The 18516-nt window shown below is 48.3% G+C and overlaps 1 protein-coding gene across 1 annotated transcript in view; it reads left to right on the top strand.

Moving 5' to 3' along the window:
• The window catches only part of LOC133749555 (uncharacterized), a 77198-nt gene extending 62171 nt beyond the window's left edge, over positions 1–15027 (top strand). The window contains 3 exon segments of the mRNA XM_062178764.1: positions 4706–4812; positions 14443–14555; positions 14986–15027. Coding sequence (XP_062034748.1) covers positions 4706–4812; positions 14443–14555; positions 14986–14997 — 232 coding nt within the window. The 3' untranslated portion in view covers positions 14998–15027.
• The last annotated feature ends 3489 nt before the right edge of the window (positions 15028–18516 follow it).

Genomic DNA, 18516 nt, shown 5'->3' with positions numbered 1-18516 from the left:
TGGTCCCAAAGCCATCCCAACCTCCTCGGGCAGAAAGACATCAGCTATTCGCGAAAGCTCCTGGAAAACACACTATTTGCTGCCACGTTTATCTTGACAACTTTGGGCATCTCCTGTCCAGCTGCCCTTGCATCTGCACCTGCCGCAGCCAGGCCACAAACCGGGGTTTGCAGCTGCTGCCGGAGAAGCTCGCTGGGTAGGGGGCGCTCCAGGCAACACCCAGCAGTCCGTACTTAGAGTGCCTCGTGCCAGGGTCTGAGCTCACAGGCTCCCTGGAGGGCTGTTATTTCAGGAGGAGAAAGTCCCTTCACTTCTGTATTCAGGAGGATGGGAGTATTCCCAGAGTGAACAGACTTGCCACGTTTTCTATAATAATTATATCGATAAGCCTCATCTTATTACTCTTTTAATCTATTCTTGAATCTAATGTTATCCTTTTAGTATATTGCTAAAATTATATTAAGGGTTTTTGTATCTATGTTCATGAGGTATTATAGATGGATCTGCAGTTTTCTTGTAATGTCTTTGCTACTGGGATCTGGATAATTCTCACCTTATGGAATGAGTTAAGAATGTTCCCTCTTCTATTTTATAAAATGATTACTTTGCATTGGCATTGTTTTTTGTTGTTGTTGTTTGTTTGTTTGTTTGTTTGTTTTGGACAGGCAGAGAGACAGAGAGAAAGGTCTTCCTTTTTCCATTGGTTCACCCCCCAATGGCTGCTGCGGCTGGCACGCTGCAGCCAGCGCACCGTGCTGATCCAAAGCCAGGAGCCAGGTGCTTCTCCTGGTCTCCCATGCGGGTGCAGGGCTCCACTGCCTTCCCGGGCCACAGCAGAGAGCTGGACTGGAAAAGGAGCAACCAGGACCGAACTGGTGCCCCAACCAGGACTAGAACCTGGGGTGCCGGCGCCGCAGGCGGAGGATTAGCCTATTGAGCCACGGCGCCGGCCAATTGGCATTGTTTTATCCTTATGAGCATTTAATAGACTCATCAGTGAAGGCATCTAGAACTGGCACTTTCTTTATGGGAATTTTGTTTCTTTGTCTGAGAGGCAGAGAGACAAGGACAGACATATACACGCACCAGAGAGCGAGCGAGCACTCCCATCCCCTGGTTCAGTCCCCAGATGCCCACCACAACCAGGGCTGGGTTGGGCAGAAGCTGGGAGCTGGGCACTCCATCCAGGTCTCCAACATGGGTGGCAAAAACCCAGTTCCTTGAGCCATGCTGGCTGCCTCCCGGGCTCTGCACAGCCAGGCAGCTGGAGTCAGAAGCCACAGCTGCGTGTTGAACTTGGCCTCCTTCTGATCAGGGCTCGGTGGTGGTGCTCTGTGGGGCTGACCCTTCATCAGATCCTGCTCTTGGCGCTGACCACACTACACATGACCGCAGAACTGGATACGTCATTTATGAAGGCTCAGTGCAAAATGAAAATAGATGGGCCCCTGTTCAAATACTATGACGAAGTTCCAGATAACAGCAGCATGAGAACTAAGCCAAGGAAAGGTTCCTTCAGAGAGAGAGGGGGCGCTGCAGACCGCCCCAGCCACACCCCCCGGAGCCAGCTCTGTGCGACCACACGTGTGAGTGCCAGCAGCAACACACACCTGTGCTAGAAATACCTGGTTTTCTTGTGTTCTGACAGCAACTACTTTATTCATTTTGAACATCTTTTCTTGGCGTGTCTCAGTCACGTGCCACGGTTATTTTCATGCCAGCTGTCTGGATCCACACTCCCGCACCATGATTTACTGCAGTGTAACAGTAGGCCAGCTAAATCGCTTCTCTTTCCCTTGGTTCCTCATTTGTGAGGGGCCGGCGCTGTGGCGCAGCTGGCACAGTGGGTTAACACCCTGGCCTTAAGTACCAGCATCCCATACGGTCATTGGTTTGAGACCTGGCCGCTCCACTTCTGATCCAGCTCTCTGCTATGGCCTGGGAAAAGTAGAAGATGGCCCAAGTCCTTAGGCCCCTGCACTCACGTGGAAGACCTGGAAGAAGCTCCTGGCTTCGGATAGGCACAGCTCCAGCCGTTGAGGCCATCTAGGGGGTGAACCAGCGGATGGAAGTCCTCTCTCTCTCTCTCTCTCTGCATCTCCTCTCTCTATGGAACTCTGACTTTCAAATAAATAAATAAATAAATCTTAAAAAAAAAAAAATGGGGATAATGACAGTGTCTAACTCCAGAAGTGATTACAGGGTTAAATTGGATAACATATGGCAGTCCTTCAAGATGTTCTTGGGGAAAAGGAATGAGAGGATCGGGTGTATTCCCGGTGAACTTTCTGACGACCCCTCATATATACAGTGTTAAATGCAGTGCCCAGAGCTCTGGCCCCTCTGCACAGACGAATTCAAGCAGGCGCCACGGCTGCCGGGGGATCAGAGGCAGTTCCCTCTCTAGGCCTATGCTTCAAGGCCAGGCCCAACAGAGCTCAGCTGGATTTCAGCTCCACGCATCCCCTCAGCAGGCTGCCTTGTGCTGAGAGCAAGTGCTTCGGCGTGCGGGTTCGCTGCGCACAGCTGGTAAACAGCGAGCTCTCCCTGAACCCCTAGTTCACGTGAGGCCGCGTGGTGCACAGGTAAATTCACAGCCTCTGATGCAGAGCTGTTGCACCAGGAAGTTCATCTTCTGCAACCCAGGTCCTCCTTCTGAGAGCCTCCTACACTCCCATGAAGTGACCCTGCTCCCACCGACAAGGAACTGGACACAACCAGACAGAAAGCCAAAGAAGCAGGTCAAGGCCCGACTAGACAGGTGGTCTCCGTGGCAGGAAGACCTCGGAGAGGGAGAGTCTATCTGGGACCAGTCAGCCCTGGCCTTGAATTCCGGCTGCTGGATCAGGGTGTGTCCAGCCAGCAAGAGAGTGGCCTCATATTCAGCGGTGACCCTCCCTGAGCTGTCACAGCCCCAGCATGTGATCAGGGCCCAGAACTGAGTCATGGAATCACCTCGTTCAGAACACAGGTGGCGTGACAAATGTCTTCTAATCCCTGCCCCTCATTAACATGCACCTGATGTAAGAGCATCATCGGCATTGCACTTGCAAGATGCTTTTATGTCGACGATTTCATTCTGCTTTCACCACGACCTTTTGAAATGGGCAGAACAGCCTTCTTCAGGCCAGTTTTACAGATGAGGCCAATGAGATCCAAGAACACTACCCAGGAACACTGGACTGACAAGGAGTCCAAACTGACCAGAGCCTGGGCCTTCGCCCAGATTCCATGTCCACCCGGGATGCCAGAGACTCCCACAGACCAGTCAGCAGGCTAGTGCCAGACCACTGGGGAATTTTCAACAGTCCTTAAAGAGAAATCAGAAAGACTGATATAGTACAGTTAATTTGTCATAAAGCTAAAATCACTGGGTTTAAAAAAATGCCCTTGGGGCCACCACTGTGGTGCAGTGGGTTAAAGCCCCGATCTACAGTGCTGGCATCTCATATGGGCACCAGTTTGAGTCCAGCTTCCACTTCCACTTCCATTTCTGATCCAGCTCTCTGCTATGGCCTGGGAAAGCAGTGGAAGATGGCCAAGTCGTTGGGTCCCTGCACCCGCGTGGGAGACCCGAAAGAAGCTCCTGGCTTCAGATCAGCTCAGCTCTGGCTGTTGCAGTCACCTGGGGAGTGACCCAGCAGATGGAAGACATCTTCCTCTCTCTGGCTCTACCACTCTCTATAACTCTTTCAAATAAATAAAATAAATCTTTTTAAAAATGGCCGGCGCTGTGGCTTAACAGGCTAATCCTCTGCCTTGCGGCGCCGGCACACCGGGTTCTAGTTCCGGTCAGGGCGCCGGATTCTATCCCGGTTGCCCCTCTTCCAGGCCAGCTCTCTGCTGTGGCCCGGGAGTGCAGTGGAGGATGGCCCAAGTCCTTGGGCCCTGCACCCGCGTGAGAGACCAGGAGAAGCACCTGGCTCCTGGCTTCGGATCAGCGCAGTGCGTCGGCTGCAGCGGCCATTTTAGGGTGAACCAACGGCAAAAAGGAAGACCTTTCTCTCTGTCTCTCTCTCTCACTATCCACTCTGCCTGTCAAAAAAAAAAAATGCCCTTTATTTTCAGATAATTCCCTCCTTAATTTTATGTAGAACTATTTTACTTTTTTATGTTGCTAGGTGAGAATTGCTATCTGACATACTAAAATCTGCCAAACACTTGTCAGTCCCTTCAGGTTCTTTGTCAATTTTCTGGAATGTAAAATTGGAATGACTGGGAGGTCTGCAGAACACCCCACGGCGTCTTGTATTTCCCAGAATGCACTTTACGGGTCTTTCCACTCATGTCTCATCATGTTAACATTGTGTAAACAACCAACCAACTCTTCCCGCCGCTCTGACTCTGCTCACTCTTTGGGCAGAGAAGGGCAAGGGCTGAGGGAGGGTGAGACTAAGTGACCCGGAAGCGTGTGTCCACGCATGCTTAGGAACAACTAATCAAGGGAGGGTTTGAGGCAGCGAAAAATCCTCATCCTACCAGCTTGTCCTGGGAAAGTATCCAAACTGGAGCGATTACACTGGGGGAAAACTGGATTCAGAATGTCCCCAGTCTCCACTCGGCATCATCCAGGGGGTGGAGTGGAGGAAGATCAGAGAGAAACTCAGCAGAGAGAAAGGTCGTGAAGCAAGGGAACTGTGTGGAGTTTCTTTGGCTAATCGCGCTTGGTACAATGCCGCTTTGTTCTGTCATTTTCTCTGGGCAGCCTGATCAGACACTCTGCCTACTTAAGGGAACTTGACCTTGGAAACAATGGCCTGGGAGAAACGGTGGCTGTTGACATCCTTGGAGCCCTGAAAGCCAGGAAGACAGGTAAAGTGTTTCACTCCATCTGTTCACATCCACTCACTCCTAAATGCTCACAACTTGCTCCACTTTCTTCACTTAATAACAGGCCCTGAGGGTTAAATAAACTGATCTGGGGGCAGGCCTAGCAATCAGAGTACCTGGGTTTTGAATCCACCTCTGACTGCTAACCCTAGCTTCCTGCTAACATAGACCCTGGGAAGCAGCGATGATGACTCAGCTAACTGGGTTCTTGATACTCACATGAGAGGCCTGGATTATATTCTTTGTGTCTGACTCCAGGCCCAGCCCCATCCTCCCCAGGAACTGGAGGTTATTTGGGGAGTGAACCAGCAGATGGGAGCTCTCTCTGCCTCTCAAATAAATAAATGTTTCTTAAAGAATTTACGTCATTAACATAAAGAGATAAATATATGGCCTGAACCATGTGATGACCTGGAGCACAGTGTGTCAACTGCCTAGTGATTTACAGAATTCAGGAACTTGGATGCCATATGTGGCCTTTGATCTAAACAATGAATGTTTTTAAAGTGAAATTTTTTTTTTAATTTTCTCCCTCTTCTGTTATCCTCACCTATTCTCCATGAAAGTCTTCTCCCATTTCCCCTTCCCCTTCCAACCCAACCCACAAAGATTTCTCAAGATATCCGTCGGAAAACCCAAGTAACAATCCTCACAATATTACACTGTATTTTCTGGATCTTCAAAGAATGGCTAAATCATGACTGGCATAGGGATAGCACGCGGAATGTTTTATGATCATGGAGTCCTTTGGACATGAGAAAATCCCGAATGGAATGAGTTGCTAATGCTGGCTACCCTGTTCTCTCCTTCACCAACACCATCAGAATCAATGATGGCTGCTCTTGGTGCTGACCAAGAGGAGGTGAAGAAACATCATTTTAAATACGGCTTAACAAAAGACATCATTAACAGATTGAAGAGTGCAAATTCAACATGAAGCAGAGTGAGCAAGAGAGGGCCGTCTGGCCCAGCAGTTGGTTGCAATGCCACATCCCCATCAGAGCACCTGGGCTCAATACCTGGCTTCAGCTCCTCATGGCAGGGTCCACCGAACGTGCCTCCTGGGAGGCAGCCATGACAGCTTGAGTACTTGGATTCCCATCATCCATGTGGCTAAAGCCTGACTCTAGGCTTCAGCCCAGCCTAGCCTAGCGCAGCCATTGTGGAGTTATTGGGCAGTGAACCAGTAGATGGAAGCTCTACTTCTCTGCCTCTCAAATAAATTAACATATGTGTATACACACTATATTTAAAATGGAGAGAATACTTGGTACATTACTTGGAGGGTCACGTGGAGAATATTAAGTAGCACAAGTATCCATCTTTGCTATTTGTATAGTAAAATTGTCTTAGACACATGGCATAATTATAGATCACATTTTTAATGTTGGTAGTATTTTAGAGAGAAGTATGATATTATTGTATACTATATTGTCATTTTAAAAACTGAAATTATTGCAGTTTTTTAAAAGATTTATTTATTAATTTGAAAGGCAGAGTTATACAGAGAGAAGGAAAGCAGAGAGAGAGAGGTTTTCCATCCCCTGGTTCACTCCCCAAATGGCCTCCATGGCCAGAACTATGCTGATCCAAAGTCAGGAGCCAGGAGCTTCTTTTGGGTCTTCCACTTGGGTACAGGGGCCCAAGCACTTGGGCAATCTTCCACTGCTTTCCCAGGCCATAGCAGAGAGCTGGATCAGAAGTGGATCAGCTGGGACAAGAACCAGTGCTCATGTGGGATGCCGGCACTGCAGGCGGTGGCCTTACCTGCTACACCACAGCGCCGGACCCTGTAGTTTTTAAGTCAGCCAAGTGATTCCAGAGTTTTTACATTTTCCCCTTATTTCAGAGAAACAGAGCATCTACTTCTTATGCTATTACAGTTAAACTCAATTCAACAAAATTATTCTGCTGAACTCAATTGAAATTTAACTTGAAATGAAGCTCCGCACACTGAAGGCAGGTTACTGATCTCCTCTTTGCTGGCACTGTGGGGGCTGCATCATTACGCACCATGGCACAAGACCCTGCAAGGCTGCAGACAGTCCTGGCCGGTACTGTAGTGCGTGCGTGCGAGAGACAGATGGCTCAGCGGCCTGGTGGCGAATGACTCTCACCGACTTCCTATGTGGGGGTATTTGGAGCTGCTTGCTTTGCATAGGGTTTAATTTGCATAAGTGAGAAGATCATTATGAAATACCCGCCTGAAAACACAAATACTCATTTAAAAAGCATTAAAAAGTCATTTATAGTTCAAGAAATTGGTTTTCTTCCAAAAATAGCAGCATATATCATGAGTAGCCTTAAGGCGTCCATCTCTCGAACTGAAATCCTCGGAGCTGTCTCCAAGAAACACTACAGTCAGGCGGTTGGTTTGAGCACCAGGGAGGAGTCCTCAAAACGGGGTTCACTCATATTAGGGTGCACCCTAACGTCCTCATTTTGAGCATTAAAAAGCGATTAGTAATGTCACTGATTGTACAACTAGTGTTCATCTATTGATTGCTTCTGTGTTCTTATCATTTGCAAGTTAGCAAGCTAATTTCGAATTCTAATTCCTTCATGAAATCTAAATTGACAGCTTGAGGTTACTTCTTTGCTTAGCAAGGAGTTCTTAATGAGTGCCGTTCATAATAGAATGCATGCAGAAATACCTGCAACCGCACTGCTTTAAAAAAAATTCCAACAACACACCGTAGCCCATTTCCTTTCCACAAGGAAGGAAACAGAACACCTCAGGACCCCTTCACATATTATTTCCTTATTTCTTTCCACATACATTTATTAAATGCCTACCATGTTGCAGTCTCAGATTTATTTATTTATTTTATTATTTGAAAGAGAGGGAGAAAGAGAGGGAGAGCTCCAATTTGCTGGTTCACTCCCCAGATGCCCACAACATCTGGGCTGGGCCAGGCTTGAAGCCAGGACCCTGGAACTCCATCCACGCCTCCCACCTGGGTGGCAGGGACTCAACTACTTAAGCCATCACCTGCTGCCTTCCAGGGTGCACATCAGCAGGAAGCAGGAAGCAGGAGCAGAGCCGGCCTCCAACCAAGCTCTAGGACACAGGATGTGGACATCTTCACTGGCGGCTCATCCTCTAGGCCAGGTGCCCAACCCAGCCCCATTAGAGACACTGGAGAGGGTGAGGATGAATTCCTGGCTTCGTGGGGATTGCTTTCCAGTACAGCAGTCAAGGACACTTGGCTGTCAGATGGCGGGAATAAAGCAAAACAGAGGACAGAGGGCGTGTGTCAGGGACAGTCTCAGAGCCGACAGGGAAGGACTCGCCGCGAAGAGACGAAGAGACATTGAGCGAAGGCCTGAGGGAGGGAGGAGCAGGCATGCAGACATCCGAAGGAAAGACATTCCAGGCAGAGGAACAGCAAGTGCGAAGGCCCTGGGGCAGGAGCCTACCGGTTCCTTCTAGCACCAGTAAGGCAGCCAGTATGGCCAGAATGGAGTCAGGGAGAATAGGCGACAATTGGCCAAAAAATCTGAGACACAAGCATGGAGGCAGCAGGCTGTGTAGACAGTCATGGGGGCTTCCGTTTTCAACTCTGTTGAGATGGAAAAGCACTGAGAGTTTTAAGCAGGGGACTGACTTGATCTGACCCGCGTTTCAGCAGGATCGCTCCAGCTGTGCAGGGGAGGCAGGGAGTCCCCGTGGAACATCTTCCCTGGAGAACCAACACAGGACGGTTCCAGCAGACCCAGGGCACCCGGCACGGAGAGATGCTGGCAGGAGGAAGATTCAGGAACATTGAGCAGCTGGGACTCAGCCCCTCCCACCCCTCTGCCTTCTCTACCCCGCGTCTAGGCTGACAGTCGGAAGACTGGGGCACTCTGAGAAACTGAACAGCCCTAGACAACGGAACTCCGGGTTCCGACGCGTGGCTCCCCACAACTGTTCAGAGAAGCCTGGCAGGTCAGCAAGCCTTGACCATGCGCGAGGTCTTCCCGTCAGCCGCTGGACACCTTGTGCTCCACTTGAACAGAAAGCCGAGAATCCGTCATGGCAGAGACCAAGCCTGAATGGAGAGAAAAGGCTCTCTGAAGAAAACTGAAGGGGAAAATCGGCTGCAACCTTCTCAGCAAAACGGAAGACAACGCCTCCACACAGAGAATAAACTATGAAAAATGAACGATTAGAAAACATTCTTGGAAAGCAAAAGTGATGGCCAAGGTTAAACTTTCAAAAGAAAGGTTAAGAGATAAAGTCCAGAAAGTCTACAGAAAGTAGAACAAAAGATAGGGAAGTGGAACATTGGTGAGAAAATGCAAGAGACAGCAAACCAGTTGGAATCCCAGTGTCTAACTAACACTTTCAGAAAGACGGAGCACGGAAGAGTCGAGGGAATTATCAAAGGAACACAAATTGCGGTTCAGAAAGTTCCCAGGAGATGCACATTATGAAAACACCGTGTATGGATTTCAAAAGTTTTGGCATCAAAATAAATGTATCTTTTAATTCGATGTCCATGAGCTTTCTGAATTACCCACATAAATCAAGAAATTTCCAGAGCCAAGAGACATAAATGTGCACGGTGACACAGCCCACTGAGTGCCCAGCATAGTGAATGATAAAAGGCACATCAATTTTTGTGTGTGTTTATTTTCACATTATTTGAAAGGCAAAGAGACAGAGGGAGATCTCCCAACCACTGGTTCACTCCAAATGCTCACAAAAGACAGGGCTGGGCCACGCCAAAGCCAGGAGCCCAGAATTGTGGGTGGCAGGGATCCAAGTACTTGCGCCATCACCTGCTGCCTCCCAGGGTGCATATTAGCTTATCATGACAGCATTTCAGAACACTAGAAACGAGGAGAGATTGCAACAACTTGCTAAAAGAAAAAACTCCCTCGGCAGAGCTGGAGATCAGAATGATGGACTTTCTAACTGCAACTAGGAACTGTGGAACACGCCACGGCGATTCGGTGAGGAGTCTGTACGTTCCTAACGTCTAACCACGCGTGAGGACAACACACAGATGTTTTCAGCATGTGAGGGTTCAAAGTGTACCTCCTCTGTTTTCATCCTTAGGAGGCTTCCAGAGAGCGTACTTGATCCTCAAAGGCAAAGAAGAGAGACTCCAGAAATCAGAAGAACCCACGTGGCACAACAGAAAAGAGACACTCAGATGATGGCGGAAGTCACACCCAGTCCACACGGCAGCAGGAACGTGGAAGCCTTTGGAAAGGAGGAAAAGGGGTGAAAACTAAATCAACAGAGCAGCTGGAGAACCTAGGAATTTTGAAACAAAGACTGATAGAGCATGAGACATAAAAGAAAATTTGGTGAAAATATTTAGCATAGGGACACAGGAAACTATGAAAATGGAAAAAATAAAACCCAGGACAATTATTATGCCAGGCAAAAGAAAGTTATGTAAGAAAAGGAAGCATTGAAGACGAAAGGTATCTAATGACACCAATTGGATACGAATGCACCATTTAACTAAAAACAGTGATATGTCTTTAGTGGCAGGCTTGGTGAGACGAAGACAAAGCTCAAAATGTGAAATTTAACATGGAAACATTAAGAAATAATAGAAAACAGCTTGCAACCAGGCAGTAAGTATCAGGAAGGACAGCTGCATGTGCTGAAAGTGGCCACCTCTGGGGGACCAGGCATGCTGGGGGGACAGCAATGAATCTCTTGTTTATTGTGGCCTTTTAGCCATTCTTAATATATACACTTTGATGAAAATATTTAGATTTAAATATTTAATTTTCTTCCATTTATTTATTTTAGATCAGCTGTGAGGGTGAGGGCCACAACCAGACCACAGCCCAGCCCCACTTCCCATCTCTCAAATTTTAAAATTTTTTTTTTTTTTTTGACAGGCAGAGTGGACAGTGAGAGAGAGACAGAGAGAAAGGTCTTCCTTTTGCCGTTGGTTCACCCTCCAATGGCCGCCGCGGTAGCGCGCTGCGGCCGGCGCACCGCGCTGTTCCGATGGCAGGAGCCAGGTGCTTCTCCTGGTCTCCCATGGGGTGCAGAGCCCAAACACTTGGGCCATCCTCCACTGCACTCCCTGGCCACAGCAGAGAGCTGGCCTGGAAGAGGGGCAACCGGGACAGGATCGGTGCCCCGACCGGGACTAGAACCCGGTGTGCCGGCGCCGCAAGGCGGAGGATTAGCCTGTTGAGCCACGGCGCCGGCCTCAAATTTTAAAATTTTTATCACTCTAAGACACCCAGCAATCCCCTTCATGCCTTTTTGAAGACCACTGAGCTGGAAAATTACACCCTTTTGTCTCTTAAATAGATCGATAGCATTACTTACAGAATTCACTTTTACATAGATAGCAAACTTTATACTAAAATTTTTCCCTAAACTAACAGCACTGTATTTTTCCCACTTTGACATCATTGCTTAAAAAAAAAGTTTCCTTTTTTAAAATTTTATTTATTTGAGAAGCAAGAGAGAGACAAACAAAGAGCACTCTCATCCACCGGTCCACTCCCCAAATGCCTGCAAGGGCCAGGGCTGGGCCAAGCCTAAGCCAGGAGCTGGGAACTCCATCCTGCTCTCCCACACGGATGGCAGGGGCCCAGTAACTTCAGCCATCACCTGCTGCCTCCCAAGGTACACATTAGCGGGAAGATGGGATCCAAAGCAGAAGCAGAGAACAAGGCACTGTAACACAGGATGCAGGAATCCCAACCAGCATCTTAAACGGTGAGGCCAAACACCTGCCCTGAAGAAAAGATTTTTAAAAAGCGAATTGAGGCCGATGCCGCGGCTCAATAGGTTAATCCTCCACCTGCGGCACCGGCACACCAGGTTCTAGTCCCGGTCAGGGCGCCGGATTCTGTCCCGGTTGCTCCTCTTCCAGTCCAGCTCTCTGCTGTGGCCCGGGAGTGCAGTGGAGGATGGTTCAAGTGCAGCGGCCATTGGAGGGTAAACCAATGGTAAAGGAAGACCTTTCTCTCTGTCTCTCTCTCTCTCTCTCTCTCTCTCTCACTGTCCACTCTGCCTGTCAAAAAAAATAAAAAATAAAGAGCGAATTGAAACACACATAGCTTTCTTGCCACGCCATCTATTGCTGTAACTCCATGTCACTATTTAATGCTGACTTAAATCATCTCAGCTTCAACAAAGGCTTCACAAACTTGGGCTATGCGGCATTGAAAAATGTGTAGAAATTCCTAAGAGGAAAAGAAGTGAAAAGGACGACACGACGATCATCTGTGGGTGGGGCTGCCTCACGAATCCGCTGAGGCCTCCGGCTGGCCTGCACATCACACTGGGGCCCCATTCCAGTGGTCTCTGGCCCCCTGCACCCCTCACGCCTGGGTCATGCAGCCCACCCTCCTTCCTGACCCTGGCCAAGACTTTGGACCTCATGCTCCTGAAGTCCTTGCCTTCCCCCTGATTTACACTTGTCCTTCTCTGAGCTTTTGCTTGCCCCTTGACCATGATCCATCAGTTTCCTATTAAATTTGGCATCACTTAGAGACGGTGCTTGGCTCCATGTGACAGAACCAGCTCTCTGGCTGAACCAGAGAGACAGACTGGGCAGGTGCAGACTGTGCTACGTCATCAACATCCCGGTATCCTGCTCCCTTTCCCCACCATCAGCCTTAGCTGTTATCCTCATGGCTGCAAAGTGCCCGCTTCACCTGTAGCCTCCCAGCTCCATTCTAGACTAGAAGAAAGAGAAGGCAGGGACAAGCAGAAGGTGTGGTACCTGCCTAGGAAATCCCAGAAATCTCCAGCACACTTCTGCTTGTGATTCACTGGTCAGAAGCCGATCACTTACCCATCCCTAATGCCAGGGGAGACTTGGAAAACAGGATCCTTACTAAGCTGGGCACGTTGCTGCCCTAAGGAAAATATGAGTTCCATTATAACACAAAGCAGGAAAAAAGATTTTAGGCAGGGAACTGTAAGAATTGCCTTAAGTTCCTTTGGATTGCTACACATGGGCCAGTTCATCGTTTATACCCTAGACCTCACAAAAGGCCCTAGAAATCAGTGGCCTCTCCAGAGTGGTTCAAGTGAAACACCAAGGTCTTTGCTGGTCATTGTGCATGGGCCCCAGAGGCTGCTGGGAGATGTGTATCTGCATAACTTGCTGCTCTACAAAGAAACAAGGAAAACACATACCTGGGCCAAAAGTAGATGCAGGAAATCAGAGGGGCTTCTGTACAACCCCCCCTCCTAGGAGCCTATCTCCCTCGATTTCATTACATCAACCCCACCTGGAGTATCAGAGCAAGCCCCCAACACACACAAATGAGTCATATGATAGAATGAGCCCTAGCACACCTAAAGTACCAAGAAGCATTGCTCACCAGAAGAAAACGGCCAACCAGGGTACCGACCTTGCTTCTCTTCCCTACGTGCCTGCACCAGTACCCACAGCAGATCTGGTATCTGGCCCTTCGCAAGTCCTGACATGGTAAACCACACTGTCTGACACCACCAGGACCCTTAGCCACACTCCCCCTTCCTGCCCTCCACTCCCCTGTCCTGTGGCAGGCCTGGACAGCCACTTCCACGTTTCACTTCAATTCACTCTCGAGAACTGAAGTTCAGTACTATCACTGTCGCTCTTAGTTTTCCTCTCAGCTGTATTTCTTATTTCCCTTCTGCTCTTGGCCTCTCCCTAGGGTATCCTGGCCTCTGCAGACTGCAGCGTGAGGCACCCAGCAAGCAGGACAGGGCCACCTGGCTGGATGAGAAACGGCAGCAGGCAGGATGCCGTGGGGAAACGTGCAAGGATCCGATGACACTGGCTTCCTGAATAGCATGCTAGGCATCCGGGTCCTTAGTCTACAGCAAAATCAATGGGAACCCTTGGTATAAAGTGATACAAAAGCAACGCAAATTCATTTAAGTACAAAAGGAAATTTATTGGCTTGCATAATTAAAGTCGAGTAGTTCTAGCTACAGATCCAGCTGCATTCAGCAGTTCAAATAACCCCGCCTTCCTCCATCTTCTGGACGATCTGCTTCTATTATTATTATTCTATTATTATCAGGCAAGTTGCCCAAAGTGTTGTGTCAAATTAGGCAGCATTTACCAGAAGTTTACATTCTACATGTAGAATAATCCCAAGAAAGATCTGCTCTTCTCTTGGCTTTCATTGGACCACGATGAGTCACATGATGCCTGCTAACCAATCACTGTGCTAGGGAGATGAGGTGCACTTTGAGAACAGGCCTGGCTTTGGTGCCAAGCCCCCAGACAGCAGGGGAATGCATCCCTGCAGGAAATTCACGGTACGATTCTAGAAGAGATGGCCACCAAAGAAGGGAGCCAATAATCATACCAAATCATTACTGATATGGTGAATGGCAAGATCAGAACTTTTATTTTTCAGAGGATTAATGAGGCTGGATTTGGGGTTGGGGAAGTCAGACTTAGGAAGACTAGTTAAAGGAACGATGCGTGTAATAAGTTGTTACAGAGGTAAACCCATCACTCTGATCACTCACATCAAGAAGATGTAGGGGAAGGGTATTAGATGCGAGGAAAGTTACCTACATAATGGCAACATGAGAAGCTACCTCCTTCAGAAGCCCCGGACCTAGCCCCACCCAAAGGCATTGTGGGTGTCCTATCCACTCATGATTACGTTCCTCCCCTTTCCCAGGTAAGCTTCCAGTCTTAAAAATTACAGTCACTCCCCAGATCTCTTCAGACACCTTCAGAGGTATTTGGAAAAATAGCAAGAAACCTAGCACCACCAGCAAAAAGAAGAAAAAGGTATGTTCTCTGATGTCTTTGTCAGTGAGTGCCAGCCATCAGGGGGGCGCTGTGTGGTGCCTGGGCACTCTGTTGGGGTGGATGGCACCATCAGCTGTAGACTTTGCACTGGAAAACAGCAGAATTTAAGTTCTTGGTCACACTCCTCCACTCGAACCATCATTCCAATCTGATCGATGATGACTGCACCGAGAGAGACGTTGTAAAAGAATAACACAGTTCCCTCAAAGATTAGAGCGAACCCGACCTCCTGCCTTTAACACCATCCCCACCCAAATCCTGGTCCCACCATCTGAATGGGTCTGCCTAAATTCCTTATGAAACCTATGCTGCATGTTAGAAGGACAGGGTTCACATGTTTACCCATTAGTATATGATACTAAACTTTTTTCTTTCTTGAATTTATGATTTCCTGTTCATTATTTCACAGGCTAAAAACTGAATGTGGATGCCTTATTTCCATACAACTGACATCTGTTTCTAGAGATAGTGCTGTGGTGAAATGGGTTAAGCCACCACCTGCAAGGCCAGCATCCCATGTGGGCGCCAGTTAAAGTTCCAACTGCTCCACTTCTGATCATCTCACTGCTCACGCACCTAGGAAAGCAGCAGATGACCCAAGTGCTTGGGCCCTTGTCAGCCCTACCCATGTGGAAACCCAGAAGAAGCTCCTGGCTCCTGGCTTAGGCCTGGCTCAGCCCTGACCATTGCAGCCATCTGAGGAGTGAACCAATAGATGGAAGATTCTCTCTCTCTCTCTCTCTCTCTCACTCTGCCTTTCAAATAAATAAAATAAATCTTTTTTTTAAAAAAAAAAAAAGTCATTCGTTTCCATGGCCAAACAGATGTGCTGGAAGAAATTGCTTGTTCTAATATTTTTCACTGTAACCAAGCCCTTTCAAGTTCTAAAATTTACTAAGACTTTTATACGAAAGTTCAGAGTGATGTTAATTACATCATACTTGTCACTTTCTGAATGTGGGTTTCAAGGCAGGTGTTGTGACAGAGAAACTGTTCTTGTTTTAAAAAAACAACAAACTGGGGCAGCGCTGTGGCATAACAGATTAAGCCACCACCTGCAGTGCCGGCATCCCATAAGGGCGCCGGTTCAAGTCCTGGCTGCTCCTCTTCTGATCCAGCTCTCTGTTGTGGCCTGGGAAAGCAGTAGAAGATGGCCCAAATCCTTGGGCCCCTGCACTCGTGTGGGAGACCCAAAAGAAGCTCCTGGCTTCGGATCAGCGCAGCTCCGGCTGTTGAGGCCAATTGGGGAGTGAACCAGCAGATGGAAGACCTCTCTCTCCTTCTCTGCCTCTCCTTCTCTCTCTCTGTAACTCTGCCCTTCAAATAAATAAATAAATCTTTAAAATAAAAACAAACAAACAAAACACCCTTTTTTGGAAATTTCCTACTCCCCTTTACTGGGTAGGAGTATAACATAGGTGAACCCCTTTAGGAGGTCTTTTGGCAACGTCTATCAAAATGAAAACTAGCTTTTGACCCAGCCATTCTACTTCTAGAAATTTGTTTTATGTATACATTTTCACACGTGTGTGAGCAAAAAGGTAAGAAGATATTCATTGCAGCACTGTTGATTTTACACTAGAAACCGTTAAATGCCTCTTGGAGTGTTCTTAGGGAAATAAATCACAATAAATGTGTGTGGTAGGATAGCAGGCACCACCACCCACCAAGGATGTGCAGGTGGAAGCACGTGGACAAATACCCAAATAGGACAATTTTTAAAAATGTATTCAATGGGGCTGGCGCTGTGGCATAGCAGGTAAAACCGCTGCCTACAGTGCCAACATCCCATACGGGCACCAGTTCGAGTTCCAGCTGCTCTAGTTTTGATCCAGCTCTCTGCTGTGGCCTGGGAAAGCAGTAGAAGATGGCCCAAGTGCTTGAGCCCCTGCACCCACACGCGAGACCTGGAAGAAGCTCCTGGCTCCTGGTTTCAGACCGGCGCAGCTCCAGCCGTTATGGCCAGCTAGGGAGTGAACCAGCAGATTGAAAACTTCTCTCTCTGCCTCTCTTTCTTTCTCTGTGTAACTCTTTCAAGTAAATAAATAAATCTTTTAAAAATGTATTCAAAAAGCAGGGAGAGAGACAGAGATCTCCCATCTGCTGGCTCACTCCCCAAATGTCTGCGACAGCTGGGACTCTAGGAGGCTGAAGTCAGTAACCTGGAACTCCATCTAGGTCTCCCACCTGGGTGGCAGGGAACCAAATGATTGGTGCAGCTCCAGCCATCACGGCAAATTGGGGAGTGAACCAGCAGATGGAAGACCCCCCCCCTTTCTTTTTCTCTCTGACTCTACCTCTCTCTGTAATTCTTTCAAATAAATAAAATAAATCTTTTTAAAAATGGGTTGATATGGTACGATGCAGCAATTTCACATCTGGGTATATTTCTAAGAGAACTGACAGCATCATCAGGAAGAGCTATTTGCAAACACACCCACAGTAGCAACAACAGACCGAAGGAGGAAGCAGCTCGAATGCCCATGGCTGAATGAATGGATAAACAAGATCTAGACACACGATGGAATATTAGCTTTCACAAGGAAGGAGATTCTCACACTACCACTCGGATAAACCTGGAGAACATAATGCTAAGTGAAATAAGCCAGCCACAAAAGACACATCCTGGACAAGTCCAGTGATAAGCTTAGAGCTGTCAGCATCACAGAGCTGGACAGTAGAACGGTGCTTGCCAGGTGCTGGGGGAGGGAGGACGTGGAGTTCAATGGGTACAGAGCTTCAGTTTTACAGGAAGGAAAAGTTCTGGAGATCAGTTGAACAACAAGCTCACTATACATACAGCTACTAAGCCAAACACAAACGGTCTTGAAGATGGGAAATTTTATAGGCATTTTGCCACAATTAAAATTTCTGATTGGGCTGATGTATAGTGTGCCTGCCTGTGCCCGAAGGGACCATTAACATTGCTTAGTTTTTCTTACTGCATACTCTTTTTACTATTTTAATGTCTAATCATCTATGAGCTGTCAATTTTAAAACACCCAAAACCATTTGCTACATGATGAGCTTGTTAAATGCCGGTAAGAGCATGCTCTGGCTGCTGCAGTGGTGCCAAGCGAGCAGAAGAAACACAGAAAGTGCTCTGGCCCCCTGAGCAGACAGGGGTGTGTGACAGTAAAGGGTGGTGGTGAGAACAAGAAGGTGAGTGCAAGGAGCAGGCCTGCTGGGGGAGGCAGGAGAGGTCCTGTCCCAAGTTCAGACAGGTTCAGGTACAAAAGACAGTGCAGCTGCAGGGGGCTCACTGAGCAGAGTGACCTGACCAGAGTCCTAGGGAGGAGCGCTGGGGAGGACACTGGGAAGCTGGGGGCCCTACTGTGGCAAGGATTAAATTTTTAACTTATTTGAAAGGCAGAGATATAGATATAGGCGAAGAAAGGCCATAACAGTCAGACAGACACACAGAGACATCTCTGATCTGCTGGATCACTCTCCAAATGCCCACAACAGCCAGGCTTGGTCTAGGCCAAAGCCAAGAGCCTGCAACTCCATTCAGGCCTCCTACATGGTGACAGGGGCCTAGGTAGCTGAGCCATCATCCGCTGCCTCTCAGGGCCGGCAATAGCGAGAAGCTGGGATGGGGAACAGAGCCGAGACTGGCACGCTGGCCCTCTCATACGGGATGTGGGTGTCCCAAGCAGCGTATGAAGCACCACACCAGCCGCTCACCCTGTGGCAGGACCACAATGAACACCTAGGACATGCAGACTTAGGCTTCAGGACATCTGAGCAGGGGCCCCGGGTGGAAAGGGGCACGGAGAGGGGCTCCCAGGGCACGCTAGACAGATCCAGCTTGGGTGCGGAGGAGAGAGAGTTGTTGCATGGTGGTTTTTTTCTGTGTTCTCTTCTCTGCCTAAAAGCAGTGCTTCCCAAGAGAGTTTGAGTGCCGTAAATCCCCTCCCCTTGGCAGTTCCATAGCCAA

Source organism: Lepus europaeus, chromosome 2 (genome assembly GCF_033115175.1).
Source record: "Lepus europaeus isolate LE1 chromosome 2, mLepTim1.pri, whole genome shotgun sequence".
Lineage (NCBI taxonomy): Eukaryota > Metazoa > Chordata > Mammalia > Lagomorpha > Leporidae > Lepus > Lepus europaeus.
This window is presented reverse-complemented; position numbering and strand designations above follow the sequence as displayed.